This window comes from Mauremys mutica, chromosome 15 (genome assembly GCF_020497125.1).
Source record: "Mauremys mutica isolate MM-2020 ecotype Southern chromosome 15, ASM2049712v1, whole genome shotgun sequence".
Lineage (NCBI taxonomy): Eukaryota > Metazoa > Chordata > Testudines > Geoemydidae > Mauremys > Mauremys mutica.
In genome coordinates this window covers 6,807,991-6,830,610 of record NC_059086.1, presented here as the reverse complement: position 1 = coordinate 6,830,610, position 22,620 = coordinate 6,807,991, and the positions used below count along the sequence as shown (strand labels likewise).

The 22,620-nt window shown below is 62.5% G+C and overlaps 1 protein-coding gene across 3 annotated transcripts in view; it reads right to left on the bottom strand.

The window, feature by feature from the left end:
• MARK4 (microtubule affinity regulating kinase 4) overlaps positions 1–22,620 on the bottom strand; it is a 56,753-nt gene that overhangs the window by 6,212 nt on the left and 27,921 nt on the right. For all 3 annotated transcript variants that reach the window (XM_044989217.1, XM_044989218.1, XM_044989219.1), the window contains exons 4-14: positions 21,935–21,983; positions 20,778–20,843; positions 19,624–19,694; positions 18,183–18,239; positions 17,200–17,436; positions 15,951–16,070; positions 13,640–13,739; positions 13,082–13,191; positions 4,973–5,129; positions 2,961–3,175; positions 1,744–1,847 (exon numbers count right to left, since the gene is read on the bottom strand). In XM_044989217.1, the coding sequence (XP_044845152.1) occupies positions 1,744–1,847; positions 2,961–3,175; positions 4,973–5,129; positions 13,082–13,191; positions 13,640–13,739; positions 15,951–16,070; positions 17,200–17,436; positions 18,183–18,239; positions 19,624–19,694; positions 20,778–20,843; positions 21,935–21,983 (1,286 nt within the window). The remainder of the gene's footprint in view (positions 1–1,743; positions 1,848–2,960; positions 3,176–4,972; positions 5,130–13,081; positions 13,192–13,639; positions 13,740–15,950; positions 16,071–17,199; positions 17,437–18,182; positions 18,240–19,623; positions 19,695–20,777; positions 20,844–21,934; positions 21,984–22,620) is intronic.

The window sequence follows — 22,620 nt, the reverse complement described above, 5'->3', positions numbered from 1 at the left end:
CACACACCCTCTCCTCCCCACCCCATACACCCCCTGCCCCATAACCCCCACGCATCATGTCCTCCCCACCCCATACACCCCCTGCCCCATAACCCCCATGCACCCTCTCCTCCCCGTCCCATACACCCCATGCCCCATAACCCCCATGCACCTTCTCCTCCCCACCCCATACACCTCCTGCCCCATAACCGCCACACACCCTCTCCTCCCCACCCCATACACCCCCTGCCCCATAACCCCCACGCACCCTCTCCTCCCCGTCCCATACACCCCATGCCCCATAACCCCCATGCACCTTCTCCTCCCCACCCCATACACCTCCTGCCCCATAACCCCCTTGCACCCTCTCCTCCCCACCCCATACATCCCCTGCCCCATAACCCCCACGCACCCTAACCTCCACACCCCCTCTACACCCCATGCCCCATAACCCCCAGGCACCCTCTCCTCCCCACCCCCTATACACCCTCTGCCCCATAACCAGTGTTCCCTCTAATTTTTCTCACCCATGTGCAGAATGAATTTTGTTATGTGCACCACTATGGAGGTGACACATGATACATGACCTTCATATTGGTGCACATAACAAAATTCATGGGGTGGGGGTGGGGCCGAGGGGTTTGGAGTGTGGGAGGGGGCTCAGCGCTGGTGCAGAGGGTTGGAGTGTAGTGTGAGGGATCTGGCTGGGGGTGCGGGATCTGGGATGGGGCCGGGGATGAGGGGCTCAGTGCTGGGGTAGAGGACTGAGTGCAGGGGGTGAGTACTTTGGGGTGCAGCCCCTGCCCCATAACCCTGATGCACCATCTCCTCCCCACCCCTTATCTATCCCCAGCACCTCTCCTCCCCACACCTTATGTATTCCCTGCCCCATAACCCTCACACACTCCTCTCCTCCCTAACTCATGCACTCCCTATCCCATAACCCCCACCACCCTCTCCTCCCCACCCCTTATCTATCCCCTGCACCATGACTGCCACTCTCCTCCCAACCACCCCCAAGCACCTCCTGCTCCATAAGCCCCAGGCACCCTCTCATCTACACCCCTTATTTATTCCCTGCCCCATAACCCCTAAACACCCTCTCCTCCCTACCCCATGCACCTCCTGCCCCATAACCCCCACGCACCCTGTCCTCCCTACCACTATGCACCCCCCACCCCATACACTTGCTACTCTATTAACCCCCATGCACCCCTCTCCTCCCCACTGCTTCTGTACCTCCTGCCCCATAATTCCTACAGGGTAGGTGGGGGAAGGGGCCCTGTGAGGTTGTCCCAGGATCTGTCACGGTGCTGCCTGTGGGGAACTGGGGGGAGGGGGCCCAGCGAGATTATCCCTCCGCCCCCGATCCCTCAGCTCAATCATGGCTGATGCTTGTGGGGGAGGGGAGGGGAGGGGCTTCCTCCCCCATCAAAGCTTTCCTCTCACCCACCAGCACTGCCCATCCCTTCTGTGTCCCCCCTCCCCCACCTTACCCAGACTCAGGGCAGCAGCCTCTGCCCCTCACACCCCTGGGCTGGGGGGGGAGCCCCTTCCCCCAGACCAGCCTGCACTGGGGGGGGGGCTCGGGGAGGGGGCTCAGCAGAGCTCCTCCCTCACGCCTAGGGCCAGGGGGGCCTGGAGCTTGGCAGCCCCATCTCAGAACCTGGTATTGCCCCCTGGGCCCATCCAGCCTGTCATTCCCCCCTCCCCAATCAGACCCCTGGGCCCCTCCCAGACAAGCCCCCGTCCCAGCCCGGCTACCTGTTCTCCTTGCCGTTGTGCAGCAGCGAGTGGCGGTCGGCGCCGGGCCGCTCCGTGCACACGTACGTGTTCCTCCGCGTCATCACGCTCGACGGGATGTTGTTCTGCAAGGGACCGAGCGGGGCTGAGCCCCAGATCTGCGGGGCCCACCTAGTGCTCACCACCCACAGGCCCGGGGGCACGGGAGCAGCAGCTGGTGGGGAGACAGGCCTGTCCCCTGGGCCACACGCCATTCCCCTGGCACACACCTCTCCTGCCCATGCCCCATGGCACACACCGCTCCCTGAGGTACCCTGACCGTCCTCCGGGGGCACACGCTGCTCCCCAAAGCACCGTGCCCGTCCCCTGGGGGCACACACCGCTCCCCAAAGCACCGTGCCCGTCCCCCGGGGGCACACACTGCTCCCCAAAGCACCGTGCCCGTCCTCTGGGGGCACACTCCACTCCCCCCCAGCACCCTGCCCTGCTGCCATCCCCCGGGGGCACACACCGCTCCCCAAAGCACCGTGCCCGTCCCCCGGGGGCACACACTGCTCCCCAAAGAACCGTGCCCATCCTCTGGGGGCACACTCCACTCCCCCCCAGCACCCTGCCCTGCTGCCATCCCCTGGGGGCATACACCGCTCCCCTCAGCACCCTGCCCTGCTGCCGTCCCCCGGGGGCACATTCCGCTCCCCAAAGCACCGTGCCCATCCCCCGGGGGCACACACCGCTCCCCAAAGCACCGTGCCCATCCCCCGGGGGCACACACCGCTCCCCAAAGCACCGTGCCCATCCCCCGGGGGCACACACCGCGCCCCAAAGCACCGTGCCCATCCCCCGGGGGCACACACCGCTCCCCCCTAGCACCCCATTCTGCTGCTGGCCCCCGGGAGCACACGTTGCTTCCCCCTACCCCACTGCCCTCCCCCCAAACTCCCGCCAGCCCCCCACTGCCCTGGCCTCTCCCCCGAACTCCTCACTCCCATCCCCCCACTGCCCTGGCCTCTCCCCCGAACTCCTCACTCCCATTCCCCTGAACTCCCCCCACCCCACTGCCTGTCTCCCCCGCACCCCGGGGACACACACCACTCCCCTGTCCCTCCCAGGGGCACATGCTGCTCCCCCTGGCACCTCGCCCTGCTGCCCATCCCCTGGGGCACACACCACCCTGTCACCCGGCTCAGCCCCTCAGCCTGTCCCCTTTCCCACCCCCGCTGCCCCAGCACCCCCCTCACCGTGGTGATGGTGCTGTCCTTGCGCCGGTCGGGGATCTCTGATTTGTTGGGGTTGTTGGCGCTGCTCACCATGGGGCTGGAGGGGGGGATCCCGCGCCCGCTGCTCACCACGCTGCAGCTGGCCTTACGCGAGGGCATCCGCTCCTCCTTCAGCTCTGCCTCCCCAGTGCTCGTGGGGCTCCTCTTGGGGTGCATGGGGACCGGCGAGGGGCCACCTGCGGGCAGGGATAGCTCTGACATCCTGCCCGGGAGCCTTGGCTGCCGCCCCGCCTGGGTAGAGGAGGCAGCAGGCCGGGCTGGCTGGCGCTGGGGGCTTCATCTTGCTCCACCATAGGGTTTTACTCAGTCACAGTCCCCCTGAACTCCCCCCCACCCTGACCCCTCCCCCAAATACCCCACGGCCCCCACTGCCCTGACCCCTCCCCCAAACTCCCCACAGCCCCCCACTGCCCTGACCCCTCCCCCGAACACTCCACGGCCCCCCACTGCCCTGACCCCTCCCCCCAACACCCCACGGCCCCCCACTGCCCTGACCCCTCCCCCGAACTCCCCACGGCCCCCCACTGCCCTGACCCCTCCCCCAAATACCCCATGGCCCCCACTGCCCTGACCCCTCCCCCGAACTCCCCACAGCCCCCCACTGCCCTGACCCCTCCCCCGAACACCCCACGGCCCCCCACTGCCCTGACCTCTCCCCCAAACACCCCACGGCCCCCCACTGCCCTGACCCCTCCCCCTAACTCCCCACGGCCCCCCACTGCCCTGACCTCTCCCCCCTACTCTCCATGGCCCCCCACTGCCCTGACCCCTCCCCCCAACTCCCCACTGCCCCCCACTGCCCTGACCCCTCCCCCGAACTCCCCACCGCCCCCCACTGCCCTGACCCCTCCCCCACCCTCCCCCCGGCCCCCCACTGCCCTGACCCCTCCCCCAAACACCCCACGGCCCCCCACTGCCCTGACCCCTCCCCAAACCCCCACGGCCCCTCACTGCCTTGACCCCTCCCCCGAACTCCCCACGGTTCCCCACTGCCCTGACCCCTCCCCCGAACTCCCCACCGGACCCCACTGCCCTGTCCCCTCCCCCGACATACCCAAGGCCCCTCACTGCCCTGACCCCTCCCCCGAACTCCCCACGGCCCCCCACTGCCCTGACCCCTCCCCCGAACTCTCCACGGCCCCTCACTGCCCTGACCCCTCCCCCGAACTCCCCACGGTTTCCCACTGCCCTGACCCCTCCCCCGAACTCCCCACGGCCCCTCACTGCCCTGACCCCGCCCCCGCACCCCCCCCGGCCCCCACTGCCCTGACCCCTCCCCCGAACTCCCCACGTGCCCTCACTGCCCTGACCCCTCCCCCGAACTCCCCACGGTTCCCCACTGCCCTGACCCCTCCCCCGAACTCCCCACGGCCCCTCACTGCCCTGACCCCTCCCCCGAACTCCCCACGGCCCCCCACTGCCCTGACCCCTCCCCCCAACACCCCACGGCCCCCCACTGCCCTGACCCCTCCCCCTAACACCCCACGGCCCCCCACTGCCCTGACCCCTCCCCCAAACACCCCAGGCCCCCCCACTGCCCTGACCCCTCCCCCGAACTCCCCACGGCCCCCCACTGCCCTGACACCTCCCCCTGTGAACTCCCCACGCCCCCCCCACTGCCGACCCCTCCCCCGAACTCCCCACAGCCCCCCACTGGCCTGACCCCTCCCCCAAACACCCCACAGCCCCCCACTGCCCTGACCCCTCCCCCGAACTCCCCACGGCCCCCCACTGCCCTGACCCGTCCCCCTGTGAACTCCCCACAGCCCCGAGCTCTCCCCTGAACACTGCACAACCCTCCGTACCCATTCCCCAGAGCCCCCAGGCAGCACCTGGCGCCCAGCTGCCCTTTCACCCTGGTGCCCCCTGGGGTTCTGCGCAGCCGGTGCCCAGCAGCCCTCAGGATACAGGGGCCTCAGAGCCAGAGGCCTGCTGCTGTGGGCGGGGGCTGAGTGGGGCAGCCTGGCACTCACAGAAGTCACTGTGCCGCCGCTGCCGGTGGTAGGTGGAGGAGCTGCGCTGGCTCTTGCCATGGGAGGACGATTTGCTGGTGCCATTGGAAACCTCGCTGGGTGCCCGCACGCGGGCCAGGGAGAGGCTGCTGCCCGTGCGTGACTCACTCCCCTCCACCTGCCGGGAGATGACACCTGTTACTCCCGCCTGGGCGACCCTGCCCTGCACCTAGGCGCTGGCTGGAGTCCAGGTGGGTGACGCTGGCCAGAGGTGGGAGGTGATCCTAGGGTGCCCCCTAGAGCCAGCTCCTTCGTGCCTGTGGCCAACCCACCGCACCGTGCTGCCAAGCCAGCGCACACCCAGCACGGACTGTGATGCCCAGGCCAGCCGGTGGTGCATGTCTGCTGGGGGAGCTCCTGCCTAGCAGGAGCGGGGGCTGCTCCCCTCTCGTGCTTGCACCAGGGCTGGGGCTGGCCCAGTTTGGAGAAGGGAGGCTGAGCCACAGCCCCCCCCAGGAGAGAAACCCGGGGGCCGTGTCCTGTTTGCTGCCTGGTCAGTCACCCCTGGCCTCCTGGGCCCACTCCTGGGTGCTGCTCCCCAAGCCCAGATCCCACCATGGACTCCCCCGAGTTGCCCAAGTTTTCTGTAATGGTTATATGGAGCTGAGGCATGCCTCAGTTTCCCTCTGTATGTTGCATGACTGCCCAGTGGCTGCAAAAGGGTTAACTGTGTGTGTGTGTGGTGGTGGGGGGGATAGCTGGCTGCCTGAGGGGACGAATTCAGCCATTGAAGAATGGCTCAACTGTGGGTCCAGCAACACAGAGACACCCCACCCCCCCCAAGTAGCAGCAGGACACCCAGCTGGCAGGCCTGGGGAATAAGGGCTCAGGGGCTGCCTTCTGGAGGAGCTCAGACCTGGGGAGCTAAGGGGGATGGGAGAGGGAGCAGGGGCGGCTCTAGACATTTCGCCGCCCCAAGCACGGCGGCATGACGTAGGGGGCGCTCTGCCGGTTGGGCGGCAGGCGGCTCCGGTGGACCTCCCGCAGGCGTGCCTGCAGAGAGTCCGCTGGTTCCGTGGTCCGCTGGTCCGCAGCTTTGGTGGATCTCCCACAGGCGTGCCTGCGGGAGGTCCACCGGAGCCGCCTGCCGCCCTCCCGGCGACCAGCAGAGCGCCCCCCGCGGCATGCCGCCCCAAGCACGCGCTTGGCGTGCTGGGGCCTGGAGCCGCCCCTGGAAGGGAGCCATCCCTGCTTGGCTGGCTCCTTGGTCTCTGGCCTAGCCTCGGCCTCTGCGCTGCTCCAGGCCGGTCAGAGGTGGAAGCCAGGGGATAACACATGGCTGCCTTGCTCTGCAGAGGCTGCCGGTGTGGCTGTGACACTCCTAGGAGCATCGTGCGGCAGTGGAAGGGGACGGTGCAGGGCTCCGCAGGACACCGACTGGGCTGGACTTGCTGCAGGGAGACGGGGTTGCCGGTGCCCAAGGCCCAGTCTTGCTGTCCTGGATGCCGGGGGCCTGGCCCTATGGAACTTTCTCGGGGCCTGGCCCACTAAAGGGGTCACTCCCCGGAGACTGATCACAGGCCGGGGAACAGACCAGCCTCTGTGACTCCGTGACACCCTCCCACGCCAGCCCCAGTCCCCCTCTGGCCCCTGCAGCCAAGATCTGGTTGCAGGGCGTGGAGCTGGCAGCTGCCCCGTGTGGTTGCTGCCCCTCCCAGTTCGGAATCGCTGGCACATTTCACCCAGCCTCAAAATACCATCACAGAGGCTCAAAGTATATGTATCCCTCCCCCAGCCCCAATCAGGAAGTGGAGCAAAACACGCCCCCATGGTTAACCAGCAGAGTAACGGAGATGGTTAGGGACAAAAAGACATCTTTAAAAATCCCACGGAGGGAAACAGAAAGACGCTGGTGACGCAAGTGTAAAAGCGCAACTAGGAAGGTCAAAATACGAATTTGAAGAGAACCTAGCGAAAAACACAAACAGCAAAAAATAAGCGTAAAACACATCAGAAGCAGGAAACCTGGCAAACCATCCGTGGGGTCGCTGGACAATGGAGGTGCTAACGGGGTACCCCGGGAAGACAAGGCCGTCGTGCAGAAGCTAAACGAATTCTTTGCATCAGTCTTCACTGCAGAGGAGCTGAGGGAGATTCCCACCCCTGAGCCATTCTTTTTAGGTGACAAATCTGAGGAACTGTCCCAGATTGAGGTGTCGATAGAGGTGGTTTGGGAACAAATTGATAAACTGAACCGTAAGAAGTCTCCAGCCCCAGATGGCATCACCCAAGGGTTCTGAAGGAACTCGAATGTGAAACCGCAGAATTGCCACACGGTTACTCACCTGTCACTGGAGGCACTTCGAGATGTGTGCTCCTTATCTGTATCCCACTGAGGGTTATACGCATGCACCATGTGTCCTGGCCAGAGATTTGGAAGTAGTAGCATCTGTCGGTCCGTGAATGTGCCCTTGCTCCGCCTCCTGGTTTAGTCTGAGGCGATATAGGGCAGCGTGGACTGACTGCACCCTCAGTTCCTTCTCTCCACTGCAAGTCACACAGATCAGCAGCAGAGAGGAAGGAGGGTGGGACTGGAATTCAAATAGGGACCACACAGCTTGAAGAAGAGAAGGTTCGTAAGGAGCTCCACGGGGCCACCTCACACAACTGTAAGCAGCCCGTTGTGAAACGTGGCTGTAGTCGATGCTCGTGCTCTTGTGGAATGGGCTCGTAATGTGCGCCGAAACCTACTTAGAGATCCAGTGTGTGGAGATCGCTTGCTCCTTAATCCTGTCAGCTATCGCCATAAACAGTCTAGGGGACTTGCTGAATGGTCGAGGGAGTGAAGGCGCCGCTCCTCTGCCAAGGTTTGAGTGTCACAGAGTCCCCAGGCGATGCTCTGGAACTGCTCCCCACAAAGCCAGTCAGGACTTTGGGGAGCCTCCTCTCCCCTGGAGCAGACTGTCTGCAGGGCAAGAAGCTCACACGGCTTCACCTTCCTGGGTCTGACCTTGGAGCATTCAGCATGTGCCCCTCCGTGTGCTTCCCACAGCGAGTCCGCCCAGGCGGGGTCCTGGGGAAGCCAGAGGATCCTGCCCCCCACTTCGGGGTCAGACGTGACTCTCAGCCAGCCAGTAAAACAGAGGTTTATTAGATGACAGGAACACGTCTAAAACAGAGCTTGTAGGTACAGAGAACGGGACCTCTCAGCCGGGTCCATTCTGGGGCCCAGTGAGCCAGACAACCCCGTCTGCCCTCACTTCCCATCCCCAGCCAGCTCCAACCTGAAACCCCCTCCAGCCCCTCCTCTCTGGCCTTTGTCTCTTTCCCGGGCCAGGAGGTCACCTGATCTCTTTGTTCACCTTTAACTATTCCCTTGCAAGGGGGGAAGGGCCCTGGCCTTTTGTTGCTAGGAGACAGATTGTCAGCCATTTATGCACCCTGGAGACTTTTAATATATAGGGGAAACTGAGGCACTCATACAGTATTCAGAGGAAAGATTAAGAACAGTCCCACTTCGTCACAGTGAGGCTTCGGAAAGAAGGCAGGTAAGCGTATGGGTTGGTTGACATGAAAACAGGATACAACCTTTGGCAGAAACTTGGGGTGCAGACACAGAGAAACCCTGTCCTTATGGAACGTGGGATCCGCTGTCACGGCCCCCAGTTTGCCTACCCGTCTCACGGAAGTAATAACCACAGGGAAGGCGGCCTTCACGGAAAGGAGAGACAGAGAGCAGGAGGCCAGAGGTTCAAAGGGTGATTTTATCAATGTCGTGAGGACGAGGGTGAGAGCCCATTGGGGGGCGATATGTTGGACAGGTCCCAAGGAAGCATTTCCAAGGGGCGGATAAAGTCAGAGTGCCCCTCCACAGAGGATGGCAGGCACGGATAGCGGCTACGTGCACCTTGATGGAGTTGAGCGCGAGTCCTGACGCCTTCAGGGCAGTACAGAAGAAGGGGAACGTCCACTCCTCTGCCGGACCCTGGAGGGGAAACACTTCCACCTGGCCCAATAGGAGCCTCGTGGCCTCTTTCTTGCTACTAGAGAGGATGTCTTGCCCTGCCAACAATCAGTCCCATTCTAGCCAAGATGCCCACCTGAAAACCAAGCTTTTAGGGGGACCATCTGTGGATCAGGATGCCTGATCCTGCCTCTACGTTGTGCGAGCAGCTCCGGGAACATTGGCAGTGGAAGCGGGGGACACATTGACATGTGGAGAAGGAGAGAGGCCAGAACAGAGCGATCGGAATGACTGTGGCCCTCTCCTGTCCGATCTTGCCTAGAACATGTGGCAGGAGCAGTAGGGAAGAAAAGGTATAATTGATCTGGTCTGACCAGTGGATGAGTAGGGCATTGCCTTGGGAGCGGGTGCCGCCCCCGCCCCCCTCCCCAGGGAGTACTGGGTGCCTTTGCTGTTGGCATGGGAGGCGAAGAGGACTCCGGTGGTTGGAGTCTCCCCGAAAGTGGAAATGTTGGCAACCACGGTGTCGTGGAGCGCCCAAGAATTGCCTGCTCAGAGAGTCTGAAATCATGTTCTGAGTCCTGGGGAGATAGGCTGCCGACAACAGGATCTTGTGGGCAATGCACCAATCCCACAGACAAACGGCTACTGTGTGCCCCCCTTGCTTGTTGATGTAATTCATGGTGGTGGTGATGAGAACATGACGGGAGTGAATGGATGGGAGAAATGCGCGGGACGCCCTCCGCACCACCCAAAGCTCCAGGATGTTGACCTGCATTCTCGATTCCCAAGGGATTCAAGTCCCCTTGTTACGTGCTCATCATGAGCAAGGCACCAATGGCTCTATGGATGGGGAAAGGGAGGGTACTGCCACTGAGCTGGTGGAACCTCTGGATAGTCATAGCGACGTTACAGGAGGGGCGGACCTTGCACTCCATCTGTGTCCTCCGATGCTGAGAAGCCAGAGCCTGCAGTACTGGCAGAACCGCAGGAGCCATAGGGGAGCAGGTGGGAACACGACCCACAGGAGGTAAGTTCAAGGTAGGAAGGCATACGCCCTTCGGTGGCAACTGTACCTGAAGACGTAGGCACCTCACCACCTCTGATGCAAAGAGTTCATGAGGCTCGGGGGCTGACTTCGGCCTTCCTGGTGTCACCGGCATGTGACTCGTAGCCGGAAGCAGAGCTGGAATGGAGCACTGCTGCAGAACCCATGGTTCCCTTGACTTCAGTGGCACCAACCAACCTGGAAGGGGTGCATGGCATGGTGGAGCCGGGAGCCTGTGATGCGTCGTGCTTGTGAGCCTTGGAACATGCCGCTTCTCCGTGGCTGGAACTTGTAGATGATGCAATGTCCTTTTAGGGCCATGCACATGCGTCTCAGCCTCACAACTAGGCCCCAGCATGGGTCCATAGCACTGGTACGAATGGAACCGGACTGGGTCTCCATGGCAGGAGGTGCACTCCTGGGTTTCTCAGGGGGGCAGTCCCTGGCCGGGGTCTAACTGCGGTCTCATGGAGACTTCCATGAGGTAGTTCTCGAGGCGGAGAGCCCAGCCTGCCGGAGTACGGCACCTGAAAGCAACATGGGCTTCTCCCAAGCAGTAAAGGCAGCGCTTAGCTCGTCACTGACCAAGAATGAGTGATGGCAAGAGGTGCAGATCCTGAACCCCGACGTCTTCAGCATAACCCAGTACCCAGGCCTGGTCGCTGGGAAGGGTGGGGAGAGCAGGAGACTGGTAGAATGGCATCCCAAAGTCCCTAACAATCCGAAAAACTAAATTACTGTAAAACCAACAAAAATACTAACCACATACAGGTAGAAAAGTATCTCTCCCCCCCACCCACATTTTAGAAAGGGCATCATAAGAGACAAGAGAACAGCAAAGGCTCCGATTTGGACCACGCAGCGGTAAGAAGGAACTGAGGGCACGGTCAGCCCACCCGCCCTTTACCGTCTCACACAAAAACATGAGGCATGGCAAGTGAGCATGTGCGGACCAAGGGACACTACTAATTTCAAAATCTCCAGTTCTGGATGCATGGCACGTGTGTACAACCCTCAGCGGAAGAGAATACGGACCATCACTCGAAGAACTGAGGTATGTAACCTATTGCTTACATCAGCCTCTGTCCCAGATGACTGGAAGATAACTAATGTGATGCCATTTTTTAAAAAAAGGCTCCAGAGGTGATCCTGGCTATTACAGGCCAGTGAGCCTAACTTCAGTACCGGGTAAACTGGTTGAAACTATATTAAAAGCACATAAATAAATGTGATATGCTGGGGTAGAGTCAACATGGGTTCTGTAAAGGGAAATCATGCTTCACCAATCTATTAGAATTCTTTGAGGGAATCAACAAGCCTGAGGACAAGGGTGATCCTGTGGATAAAGTGTTCCTGGATTTTCAGAAAGCTTCCCTCGCTAAAGACTCTTAAGCAAAGTAAGCAGTCCTGGGATAAGAGGGAAGGGCCTCTCATGGATCGGTAACTGGTTAAAAGACAGGAAACAAAGAGTAGGAATAAATGATCAGTTCTCACAGTGGAAAGAGGTAAATAGCGCAATCCCCTAGGGGTCTGTACAGGGACCAGTGCTGTTCAACATATGATCTGGAAAAAGGGGTGAACAGTGAGGTGGCAAAGTTTGCAGATGATACAAAATTACTCAAGATAGTGAAGTCCAAAGCTGACTGCGAAGAGTTACAAAGGCACCTCACTAAACTGGGTGACTGGACAACAAAATAGCAGATGAAATTCAATGTTGATAAATGCAAAGTAATGCACATTGGAAAACATAATCTCAACTATTCATACAAAATGATGGCATTGAAATTAGCTGTTAGCATTCCAGAAAGAGCTCTTGGATAGTTCTCTGAAAACATCCACTTGCTGTACCGTGGCAGTCAAAAAAGCTAACAGAGTGTTGGGAACCATTAGGAAAGGAATAGATAATAAGACAGAAAATATCACAATGCCACTGTATAAATCAATGGCACGCCCACACCTTGACTAATGCGTGCAGCTCTGGTCACAAAAAAAGATATATTAGAGTTGGAAAAGGTACAGAGAAAGCCAACAATAATGAGGACGGGGAAATGGAACAGCTTCTACATGAGGCGAGATTAGAAAGACGGGGACTGTTCATATTTGAACTATGGGAGTTATGGCCGAGGTCTATAATTGTGACTGGTCTGGAGAAAGTGAATAGGGAAGTGTTATTTACCCCCTCACATAAAGAACCAGGGTTCACCTAATGAAATGAATAAGCAGCAGGTTAAAAACAAACATAAGGAAGTCAATGCACAGTCAACCTGTGGAACTCCCTGCCAGGGGATGTTGTGAAGGCCAAAAGCATGACTGGGTTAAAAAATAACAAGATAAGATCATGGAGGATAGGCCCATGGGTGGCTGGTAGCTAAGATGACCAGGGACATAACCCCATGCTCTGGGTGTTCCTAGATCCCTGACTGTCAGAAGGTGGGACTGGACGAATCACTCAATAATTACCCTGGTCTGTTCATTTTCCCTGAAGCACCTGGCACCGGCCACTGGGCTAGGTGGACCATGGGTCTGGCCGCTCTTCTGTGCACGGCTCTGTGACACTCTGCACCCCATATACGCTTCAGTCAGCGTATAAATAATGGCTGCCATGACTCATCGAAGCATGCAAGGGCATGTGACTAGATAAGGTGACACTGGGCTCCATGTTAGTGCCTGTATTTTTCCACAAACTGGGTTGGGAGCTTGGCTTGAAACAAAGAAGTTCCTTCCACATGGAATAAACGATAAAAGGGGGAGGTGACTTCAACACGCGGTGCCTCACTCCCTCTACAACACAACACCTGGAAACAACCTTAGGAACAAAGACTGAACAGGGGAACGGGGGTCCCAGGCAGGAAAGAAGGAAGCTGGGCGGACAGTTCGTACTATCTGATCCTATCCAGTTTAGAGAACTTGGATTGCGGTTTTGTTTGATTTCTTATGGGAACGTGCTTTGAGCTGCTATTAATTATAATCACTGAAAAGGGAGCCCAGGCTGGTGAGACAGAGGGTTCAGCGATACCCCAGTTCCAGGTTGCATCCCGGGGGAAAACACATCACAGGTTCCCCACGGATCCTCCCCACCCTCAGATCAGACCCCAGGCTCCCCTGGGCCCGCACTCACCTCGTTCTTCCTGCCCAGCAGGAGGTAGGTGGCCGTGACCTCATTGTATTTTTGGCTGTTCAGGGCTTCCTTGATCTCCTCGCGGGTGTATCCCATTCCCACCATCACCTCTGGGAGAGAGGGGCTGGATTCACTTCTGGCACAAACACACACACATCCCCCGGGGCAGGTGCCATGTGGTGCCCAGCCCCCGCCGGACAAAACAAGCCCCATGTCCCCGGGACTAGATGCTAGGCCCATGGGCAGCGCCCATTTGCCCAGGTACTACTGAGCCCTGTTGGGGCTGGGATGAAGGAGCCATGTCCCAGCCCTGAGACCCTGTGCAGCTGCCCTGGGGGGAGTTGGACAAGGGTCCAGGCCGTGGCCTCGTTCTGTCCCACAGCCAGTCAGCACGGGCCACTTCGGTGAGCCCTCCCCAAGCTGGTGCCAAGCAGAGCCCCTCCCGGAACCCCAGAGGGACTGCGGACAAAGGATCCCCCTGATGGGCATTCCCCCCCCATGGCCATCAGGGTCCAAGCAGTGGTGCCCACTCAGCACAGCAGGGCCCTGGATCCTCACCGATGCGCTTCGTGTCCCCAAAATCCTCCTCAGGCTCCTTGTAGGGCTTCAGCTCGTCACCCTCATAGCCGATGTTGATCCATTTGTCCTTCATGATTTGCTGAGAGAGAAGGGACGGGTTAGGGGGACTCGGGCCTCCCTGACTGGGGGGCTGCATCTCGAGACCAACCACCCCTCACCCTCCCTCCCATGGGGACAGGGGATGCGACTGCTCCCTGCCACGCACCCTCCCCCTCCCACCCCACACACAACCGGGACAAGGGCTGTGTCTCCCCCCTGCTACATATCCATCCCGCCCACACACACACACCAGGACAGGATTGCGTCTGCCTCCCGCCATGCACACATCACACACTCACGCCCCGGGACAGGGGCTATGTCTCCCCACCACGCATTCCTCCTCCTCCCCCCCCACACACACACACCAGGACAGGATTGCGTCTGCCTCCCACCATGCACCCATCACACACACACACCCCGGGACGGGGCCATGTCTCCCCACCACGCATTCCTCCCCCTCCCACACACACCCCAGGACAGGATCGCGTCTGCCTCCCCCCATGCACCCATCTCACACACACACACCCATCACCCCCCACCCACAACTGGGACAAGGGCCGTGTCTCCCCTCTGCTACGTATCCATCCCCCCCAACACACACACCAGGACAGGATCTGCCTCCCACTATGCACCCATCACCCCCCACATACAACCGGGACAAGGGCCGTGTCACCCCCCTGCCACGTACCCATTCTTCCCCTCCCCCCCCGACACACACACCAGGACAGGATCTGCCTCCCGCCATGCACCCATCACACACACACACACACACACACACACACACACCAGGACAGGGGCCATTGTCTTCCCACCACGCACTCCTCCCCTTCCACAACCGAGACAGGGGACGCATCTGTCCCTTGCCACTTACCCATCGCTCCCCCCACCACAAACACACCGGGACAGGGGCTGTGTCTTCCTCCCACCACGCATGCGCCTCCCCGCCCCTGCACCCATCACCCCCCCATGGGAAGGGGCCCAGTGTCCCTGCCCGGCACCCATCACTCTGCCCCCGCTCCCTGCCCGGCACCCATCACCCCCACATCCCCACTGGGACAGGGGCCGAGTCTCCCCGCCCAGCACTCCTCAGGACACAGCCAGCATCTCCCCAGTTGCAGACCAGGCTGTGTCTTCCCACCAGGTGCCCCCCACCCCCAACAGGGCTGCAGACCAGGAATAGAGACCACAGGCTCAGCACACTCCTTCCAGTGCACCTAGGCCCCATCCCCGCTGCGTGTCTAGAGATGCTGTGGGGCAGGGAGCCCGGCAACCCAAATTCTGCCCCCCAGGGAGCCCCCATGTGGCAGCTGCACCTCCCCGGGGACTCCCTGCTGGCTCCGCAGGCCCCACCCGCACAGGGGGCCAGGCAATGTGGGGGCTGCACGGAGCCTGCCTGGGTCCCAGACACCCTGTAATTATCCCCTGAGTCAATTACACTAATTACAGTCATTGGGGAGACAGCGCCAGGCAGGGCCCCGCGCAGGCAGCACCAGCTTAATGAGAACTCGCCCCCGTGGGGACTGCTGCCACTCGGGGGGCACAAGCAGAGCAGGGGGCAAGGACGGAGTCCCAGCTCCACAGACAGAGTTGGGGGGCGGGTAAAAGGGGCCAGAGAGCCCAGGAGCAGCAGGATGAGGAAGTGGGGATGTTGGTAATATTTTTATGAGGCCCCTGTGTGCCTCAGTTTCCCTCTGGGCTTTGCACTGTTCTGCACAGGATGTAGAGGGTTAACCAGTTACTCCGGGGGCAGAGGCAGGGCTGGGAGGCGTGGGTCACCGCACTGTCTGGAGGCTGCCAATGGGTTGTTCAGGACTGGCCGTAACCGACCCAGATCGATGGAGGGCCCAGAAAGCCAGCGACCGGGACGTTCATGCTAGCCCCAGCTCGGCTGCCTTGCTCTGCTGAGGCTGCCGGAGTTGCTGTGAAGCATCGCGCCAGGGAGGGGACGGTGCAGGGCTCCGCAGGATGCGGCTGGGCTGGACTTGCTTCGGGGAGCCGGGGTCGCAGGAGCCCAAGGCCCCATCTCACAGTCCTGGAGGCCATAGGCCTGGCCCTGCAAAACTGGGGATCCTTGGGGCCCGGCCCACCCAAGGGACTGAGCACAGACCAGCCCCTGTGGGTCCATGACAGGGGAATGCCATGTTCTTCCAGTTCTCCCCGGGGCAGCCTGCCACCCACCCCTCCCCGGGGCACCCTGCCGCCCGCCCCTCCCCGGGGCACCCTGCCGCCCGCCCCTCCCCGGGGCACTCACCTCCAGGGTGCAGCGCTTGGCAGGGTTAAGCACCAGGAAGCGGCGCAGGATGGTCTCGCAGTCTGTGGACATGTAGAAGGGGACGCGGTACTTGCCTCGCAGCACGCGCTCCCGCAGCTCCTGGGGGGGACGAGGGGGGGCAAGTTAGGCAGGGCTCCCCCAGCCAGCCTCCCTGCTGAGCCAGCCCCAGGGACTTGCCTAGGAGCTGCCCCCCCGCATACAATGGGGGGGTCAACTCCGATGTGAGGTGGGGACAATAGGGTCCCCTGGGCCCCAGCTCTGTGCCCAGTCAATTGGGAAAGGGCAGGCTCTGGCTACAGGGGCCCGGAGCCTCCTCTGGGATGTGGGACAAGGCCCTGCAGAAAACACAGCCCCACCTAGAGACTGCCTGTCTGCTGGGCCCTGCCGCCGTGCCCCCCACCCCCCCATGCCCCTGAGACACCCCCCATCCCCATGTCCCCCCCGGCACCCCCAGACACCCCCATCCCTGTGTGTCCCCCAGACACCCCCCATCCCCATGTGCCCCCCAGAACCGCTCATCCCCATGTCCCCCCCAGACCTCCAGACACCCCCATCCCTGTGTGTCCCCCAGACACCTCCCATCCCCGTGTCTCCCCCAGAAGCCCCCCATCCCCATGTCCTCTCCCAGGATCCCCACACCCCTGAGACACCCCCCATCCCTGTGTGCCCCCCAGAACCCCCAGACGCCCCCCATCCCCATGTGCCCCCCAGAAATCCCCCATCCCCATGTCCCCCCAGGTCCCCCAGACAACCCCCATCCCGTCTCCCCCAGGACCCCCAGATGCCCCCCCATCCCCATGTGCCCCCCAGAACCCCCAGATGCCTCCCATCCCCGTGTGCCCCCCAGAAATCCCCCATCCCCGTGTGCCCCCCATTCCCATGTCCCCCCAGACACCCCCATCCCCATGTCTCCCCCAGGACCCCCAGATGCCCCCATTGCCATGTGCCCTCTAGAACCCTCAGACACTCCCCATCCCCACGTTTCCCCCAGGACCCCCAGATGCCCCCCATGTCTCCTCCAGGACTCCCAGACATCCCCCATCGCTGTGTGCCCCCCAGGACCCCCAGATACCCCCCATCGCCATGTCTCCCCCAGGACCCCCAGATACCCCCCCCATCCCCATGTCTCCCCCAGGACCCCCAGAGACCCCCCCATCCCCATGTCTCCCCCAGGACCCCCAGACACCCCCATCCCTGTATGCCCCTTGCCCCCCGCGCCCCCACCCACCTTGAGGTTCTGCCCATCAAAGGGCAGCGAGCCGCTGACCAGGGTGTAGAGGATGACGCCCAGGCTCCAGATGTCGACCTCGGGCCCGTCGTATTTCTTGCCCTGGAAGAGCTCGGGGGCGGCGTAGGGGGGGCTCCCACAGAACGTGTCCAGCTTGGAGCCCAGCGTGAACTCGTTGCTGAACCCGAAGTCGGCGATCTTGATGTTGGCGTCAGCATCCAGCAGCAGGTTCTCCGCCTGGGGGGGGGACGGGGGGCACAGCAGGGTCCGGCCACGCCCCCACAACCCGGGGGCTGGGGTACGTCAGGGTCCAGCCCCACCCACAGCTGAGCGGGAGTTGGGGTACGTCAGGGTCAGGCCCCACCCCCACAGCCAGGGGGAGGATAGGGGCAGTACCTGGGAGGGAGGGAACAAGGGGGAGGGGTGCTGGGGCAGAAAGGGGCTCTCACCTTCAGGTCTGGTGTTTGTCTGGGGGGAGGGGAAGTACACGGGGGGAGGCTGGGGGAATGGTCGGGCAGTGCCCAGGGTGGGGGAGAGGAAGTACACGGGTGGGGCTGGGGGGATGGTCGGGCAGTGCCCAGGGCGGGGGAGGGGAAATACACAGAGGGCTGGGGGGATGGTCGGGCAGTGCCCAGGGTGGGGGAGGGGAAGTACACGGGGGGAGGCTGGGGGAAAGCTCGGGCAGTGCCCAGGGTGGGGGAGGGGAAGTACACGGGGGGAGGCTGGGGGGAAGGTCAAGCAGTGCCCAGGGCGGGGGCGGGGAAGTACACGGGGGGAGGCTGGGGCGGGGGAGGGGAAGTACACGGAGGGCTGGGGGGATGGTCGGGCAGTGCCCAGGGCGGGGGAGGGGAAATACACGGGGGGTTGGGGGGATGCTCGGGCAGTGCCCAGGGTGGGGGAGGGGAAGTACACGGAGGGCTGGGGGGATGGTCGGGCAGTGCCCAGGGCAGGGGGAGGGGCAGAACCCGGGTGGGGTGACTCACCTTCAGGTCTCGGTGCACGATGTTCTTCTGGTGACAATAGTGCACGGCCGAGACGATCTGGGGGCAGAGCTGGCAGTGAGGGCAGCGAAGCGACTGACGCCATCCTCTGCCCCCCATCGCTCCCCCCACCCCCGCTCCCTCCCAGGAGAGAAAACGGCCCCTGTAAGGCGAGTGCCCTGCTGCCAGGGATCGATGGCTGGGAAGGCAGCGCCCACCTGGGTTTCCAGGCCAGCTCCCAGCCGGGGGCCCTTAGCCCCCACCCCGCACCACCACACGCGGGAACAGGGGTTCTCACACTTTGGCACTGGTGACCCCCCGCCGAGTGCGACCCCCCCTTTACAGAGTAAAAACACTTTTTTATATTTCACGCTATTATAAATGCTGGAGGTGAAGTGGGGTTTGGAGTTGAGGCTGACAGCTCATGACCCCCCATGTAATAACTCGTGACCCCCGAAGGGTCATGACCCCCAGTTTGAGAATCCCTGCACAAGAGGATCAGCAGCACAGCCCTTCCCTCCTCCATTGCCCCCCCGCCCCCAAGCCCGGCACTGCTCCCCCTCCCCCCACACCACTCAGCCTCCACCCCATAGACTAGGGCCAGCAACGCAGCACTGCCACCACCTCACCCACGGAGCACACAGTCCCCGTCCCCCCCCCATGGGCACAGAACAAGCAGCCCCCACATCAGGAGCACATTCCCCCCTCACTTGCAGCCCCTCTGAACCATCAGCACAGCTCCACACACACACAGAGCATGCAGCCCCCCCGAGCCATCAGCACAGCCCCTCCAGAGAGCACATAGCCCCCACGTGCAGAGCCAGCAGCCCCCCCACACACACAGAGCACACAGCTCCCCCCCCACAGGCACAGAACATGCAGCCCCCCCCCATCAGGAGCACATCCCCCCCTCATATGCAGCCCCCCAGAGCCATCAGCACAGCCCCCCCCACACAGAGCATGCAGCTCCCCCCACATACAGAGTACGCAGCCGCCCCACACACAGAGCACGCAGCCCCCACGTGCAGAGCCAGCAGCCCCCCACACATGCACAGAGCACACAGGCCTCCCACACACATGCACAGAGTACACAGGCCCCCCACACACATGCACAGAGCACACAGCCCCCTCATCCCTCAGGCTGCAGCTGACCAGAGACCCCGCCCTGAGCTTCAGTGATGTGCCCAACAGGGCAGGGGCTAGGGGTGCAGAACTCCCACCCTGCTCCCCACAGCGCCCCCTGCTGGGAGAAGCTGGGGCTGGAGTAGCCGGGAGCTCCCCCCACAGCCAGCTCCTGCCCCGCTCCCCACAGCGCCCCCTGCTGGGAGAGGCTGGAGTAGCCGGGAGCTCCCCCCACGGCCAGCTCCTGCCCCGCTCCCCACAGCGCCCCCTGCTGGGGTGGTCAGGGCTCTTGCCCATTCCCCTTTCCAGATTCTGTCCAGACCTGTCTGAATTTTGCCCGGGCTTCCTTCTCCTTCATCCGTCCGTGTGACACGAGGTAGTCGAAGACTTCGCCTGGGGGGAGGGGGTGCTGTCAGGAGCAGTCTGTAGTGGCAGGGGGTAGTGCCAGGGAACCCGATGCTAGGAGGGAGGCTGGGGTGAAGGGGCTTCGGGCAGATGTGCCCCCGCTGGACAGCCGCAGCCTCATGAATGCAGCTTTCCTGCCGGGGGGTCCATTACAGCAGGACATGGGGGGCATGGAGACCCCACACATTCCCCAAAAGCGGCCGCTGGGGTAAGTGCTCAGGAGCTGGGCAAGGCCCTGGACAGAATCAGGCTGGTTGCGTCGGGGTTCGTGCCCCCTGCCCGGCACGGGCCCACCCAACCGCACCCTGCAGCGTACACTATGGGATGAGCCTGAGCCCAGGTGGCACCAGCAGGCACAGATGGGAGTCGCCTGTGGCGCCACTGGAACGGGTGGGAATGTGTACGCCCCCCGCCTGGCTCCCAGCGCCAGCCTGTGCCAGGGAGGCAGCTGCCAGGTGGGTGGCACCTGCAGGGGCCTGGTGGCTTGGCTTATTTTAAACAGAGCGAGGATAATTTTAGCAGCATGGGTGGTGGGGGGGAGCCAAGCAGGGCCTGTGATCAGGAGGGGCTGTGGGGGGAAGGGGGCACATCATGCCAGGCAGAATCCCTGGTCAGGAGGGAGTGGGGGCGTGTCATGCCAGACAGGCCCCTGGTCAAAAGGAGCTTCTGGGGGTGTCACACTGGACAGGGCCCCTGGCTGGGGGTGGGAGCAGATATGCCAGGCAGGACCTGTGGTCAGGAGGGGTCGGGTGGGGACATGCCAGGCAGGGCTCCTGCCTCCCCCCAACACCTGCCTCTCTCTCCAGGTTGTGATTGCTGGGGAGGCCTTTGGGGTGGGTCCCAGTGCCAGGCTGCACCCCAGGGCAGGCTGGGTGGGGCTGTAGCACATTGGAGGTGAGCTGGGCAGAGGGATCTGGGGGCCACGCAGGGAGGGGGTGTGGGAACGCAGAGGGGTCCAGAGCTCCAGGTGCGGCACAGACACACCCAAGGGTTGCAGGGGGCACAGGCCTGGGGGAGCAGCTGGCGGGGCAGGGGCAGGGGGGTGCCGGTGCGGCAGGGGGGCATCCTCACCAGCGCTGGCATATTCCATCACCAGGTAGAGTGTTTTCTCCGTCTCTATCACCTCAAACAACTTCACTGTAACACAGAGACACGGGTCAGGGCCCAGCGAGCCCCACTCCCACTCGCACAGCCCACGTGGTGCCTGCCACTGGGGCCCTGGTCGGGGGCTCTCCCGTGGTGAGGCTGGAAGCATCTGCGCTCCCTGTGCAAGTCCCAGTGCCCCTAGCTCCTGGGAGTGTGGACAGGGTGGGCTGGGGAGTGGTGTGTCTGAAAACGCCCTTCGCCGCACAGCAGGGACCCCTTCCAGAGGGCTGGGGGCCGTGACACCGCAGAGACAGCTCTGATCTGTTACCGCAAAAAGAAGGATATTCCCAAGCAAACCCCTCAGCTCTGTTGCCAGGTGCTGCCCGGACCCTGCAGCGATTCCCTGCACTCCAGAGCTCCCGCCCTTGGGCAGCTGGGGCAGAGGGGGGTGGGGTGACCCAGTCCCAATGTCTGCAAATACTCGGGGAAGGTTTGCACAGTCGCCAGCCTTCACTCTACCCCTCGCTGTTGCCCCTGTCTGCTCCCTCCACAGCTCTGCCCTGTCCAGCGCCCGCTTCGCTCCGAGACGCCCTGGAGCCTGCAGACAGCCCCACACGCCAGCCGGGAGATGGCAGACGCGCCCACGGCCCCACTGCCACGGACCAGAACCCCTGCACTCACACGGAGCGTGCTAGACCCTCCTCTGAAATATATGGGTCACAGTCCCCCAAACACCCTCCCGGGATGGGCCTGACCCTCCCTCCAAAACACCCTCCCAGGCAGGGCCTGACCCTCCCGCTCAATGTCTCCACAGGACGGTCTGACTCCCATCCAACGCCTGCCCCAAATGCTCTCATAGGATGGGCCTGTCTCTCCTTTCCCCCAGACCCATCACTGGACAGGCCTGCCCCAGTCATGGGATGGTCCTGCCCGCCCCATGCCCTCATGGCAGGGTTCTGACCCCCTGTAGTTGAGGGACCTGCAGGGGCAGTGCCCACCTAGCAGAGGTGCCAGGGTCCGGATCCTCTCAACTAGCAGGGGCAGTTGAGGCTGGAGGACGGGGCATTTGGGGCTGCTATTAGCTCAGGCCCCACCACCCCCGTGCTGCTGAGCCCGAGCCAGACCCCCGGACCCCAGCTCACCGATGTTGGGGTGGTTCAGTCCCTTCATGATCCGCACTTCCCGGAAGAGCTGCAGGGGGCAGAGAGACGGGGGGAATGGGGTGTGTTAACAGGCAGCCTCACAGCTCCTCCTCACCTGCTCCACCACCTCTAGCCCCCCGGGCCTTTCCCTCTAGGGGGCACCGGCTCCAATCCGGCCCCACGGCAGGGGAGCAACTGGTTCAGGGGGACAGGGAATGGGACACGGGGCCTTTCCCCTCTGGGGAGCGCCAGCTCCGATCTGACCCTATGGCAGGGGATGGGCTGGCTCAGGGGTTTGTTCTAATCTGCTCCCCACCCGCAGCTCCTTTGACCTCGGAATGCAACGCTAATTAGCAGCCCCTGGAGATGCCTCCGGAGTGGCTGTTACCACAGCGACCAGCCTGGCCTCTGGGTGCTAATTAGAGCGGTGATTTAAGGGAGGGGAGCCTTTGTCAATGCCAGGGGCTGGGGGCAGCCAGTGGGAACTGGGGCTGGTAGTGGCCTGGGGTGGGGGGACAGGAGCAGGGCATGTGCCCTGGGGCGGATGGGAAAGGGGGGCAGGTGCCAGGCAGGGCGGGTGTCCCAGGTTAGCTGGGTGGAGAGGTGCAAGGCAGGGTGGGTGTCCCAGGTTAGCTGGGTGGAGAGGTGCCAGGCGGGGCGGGTGTCCCAGGTTAGCTGGGTGGAGA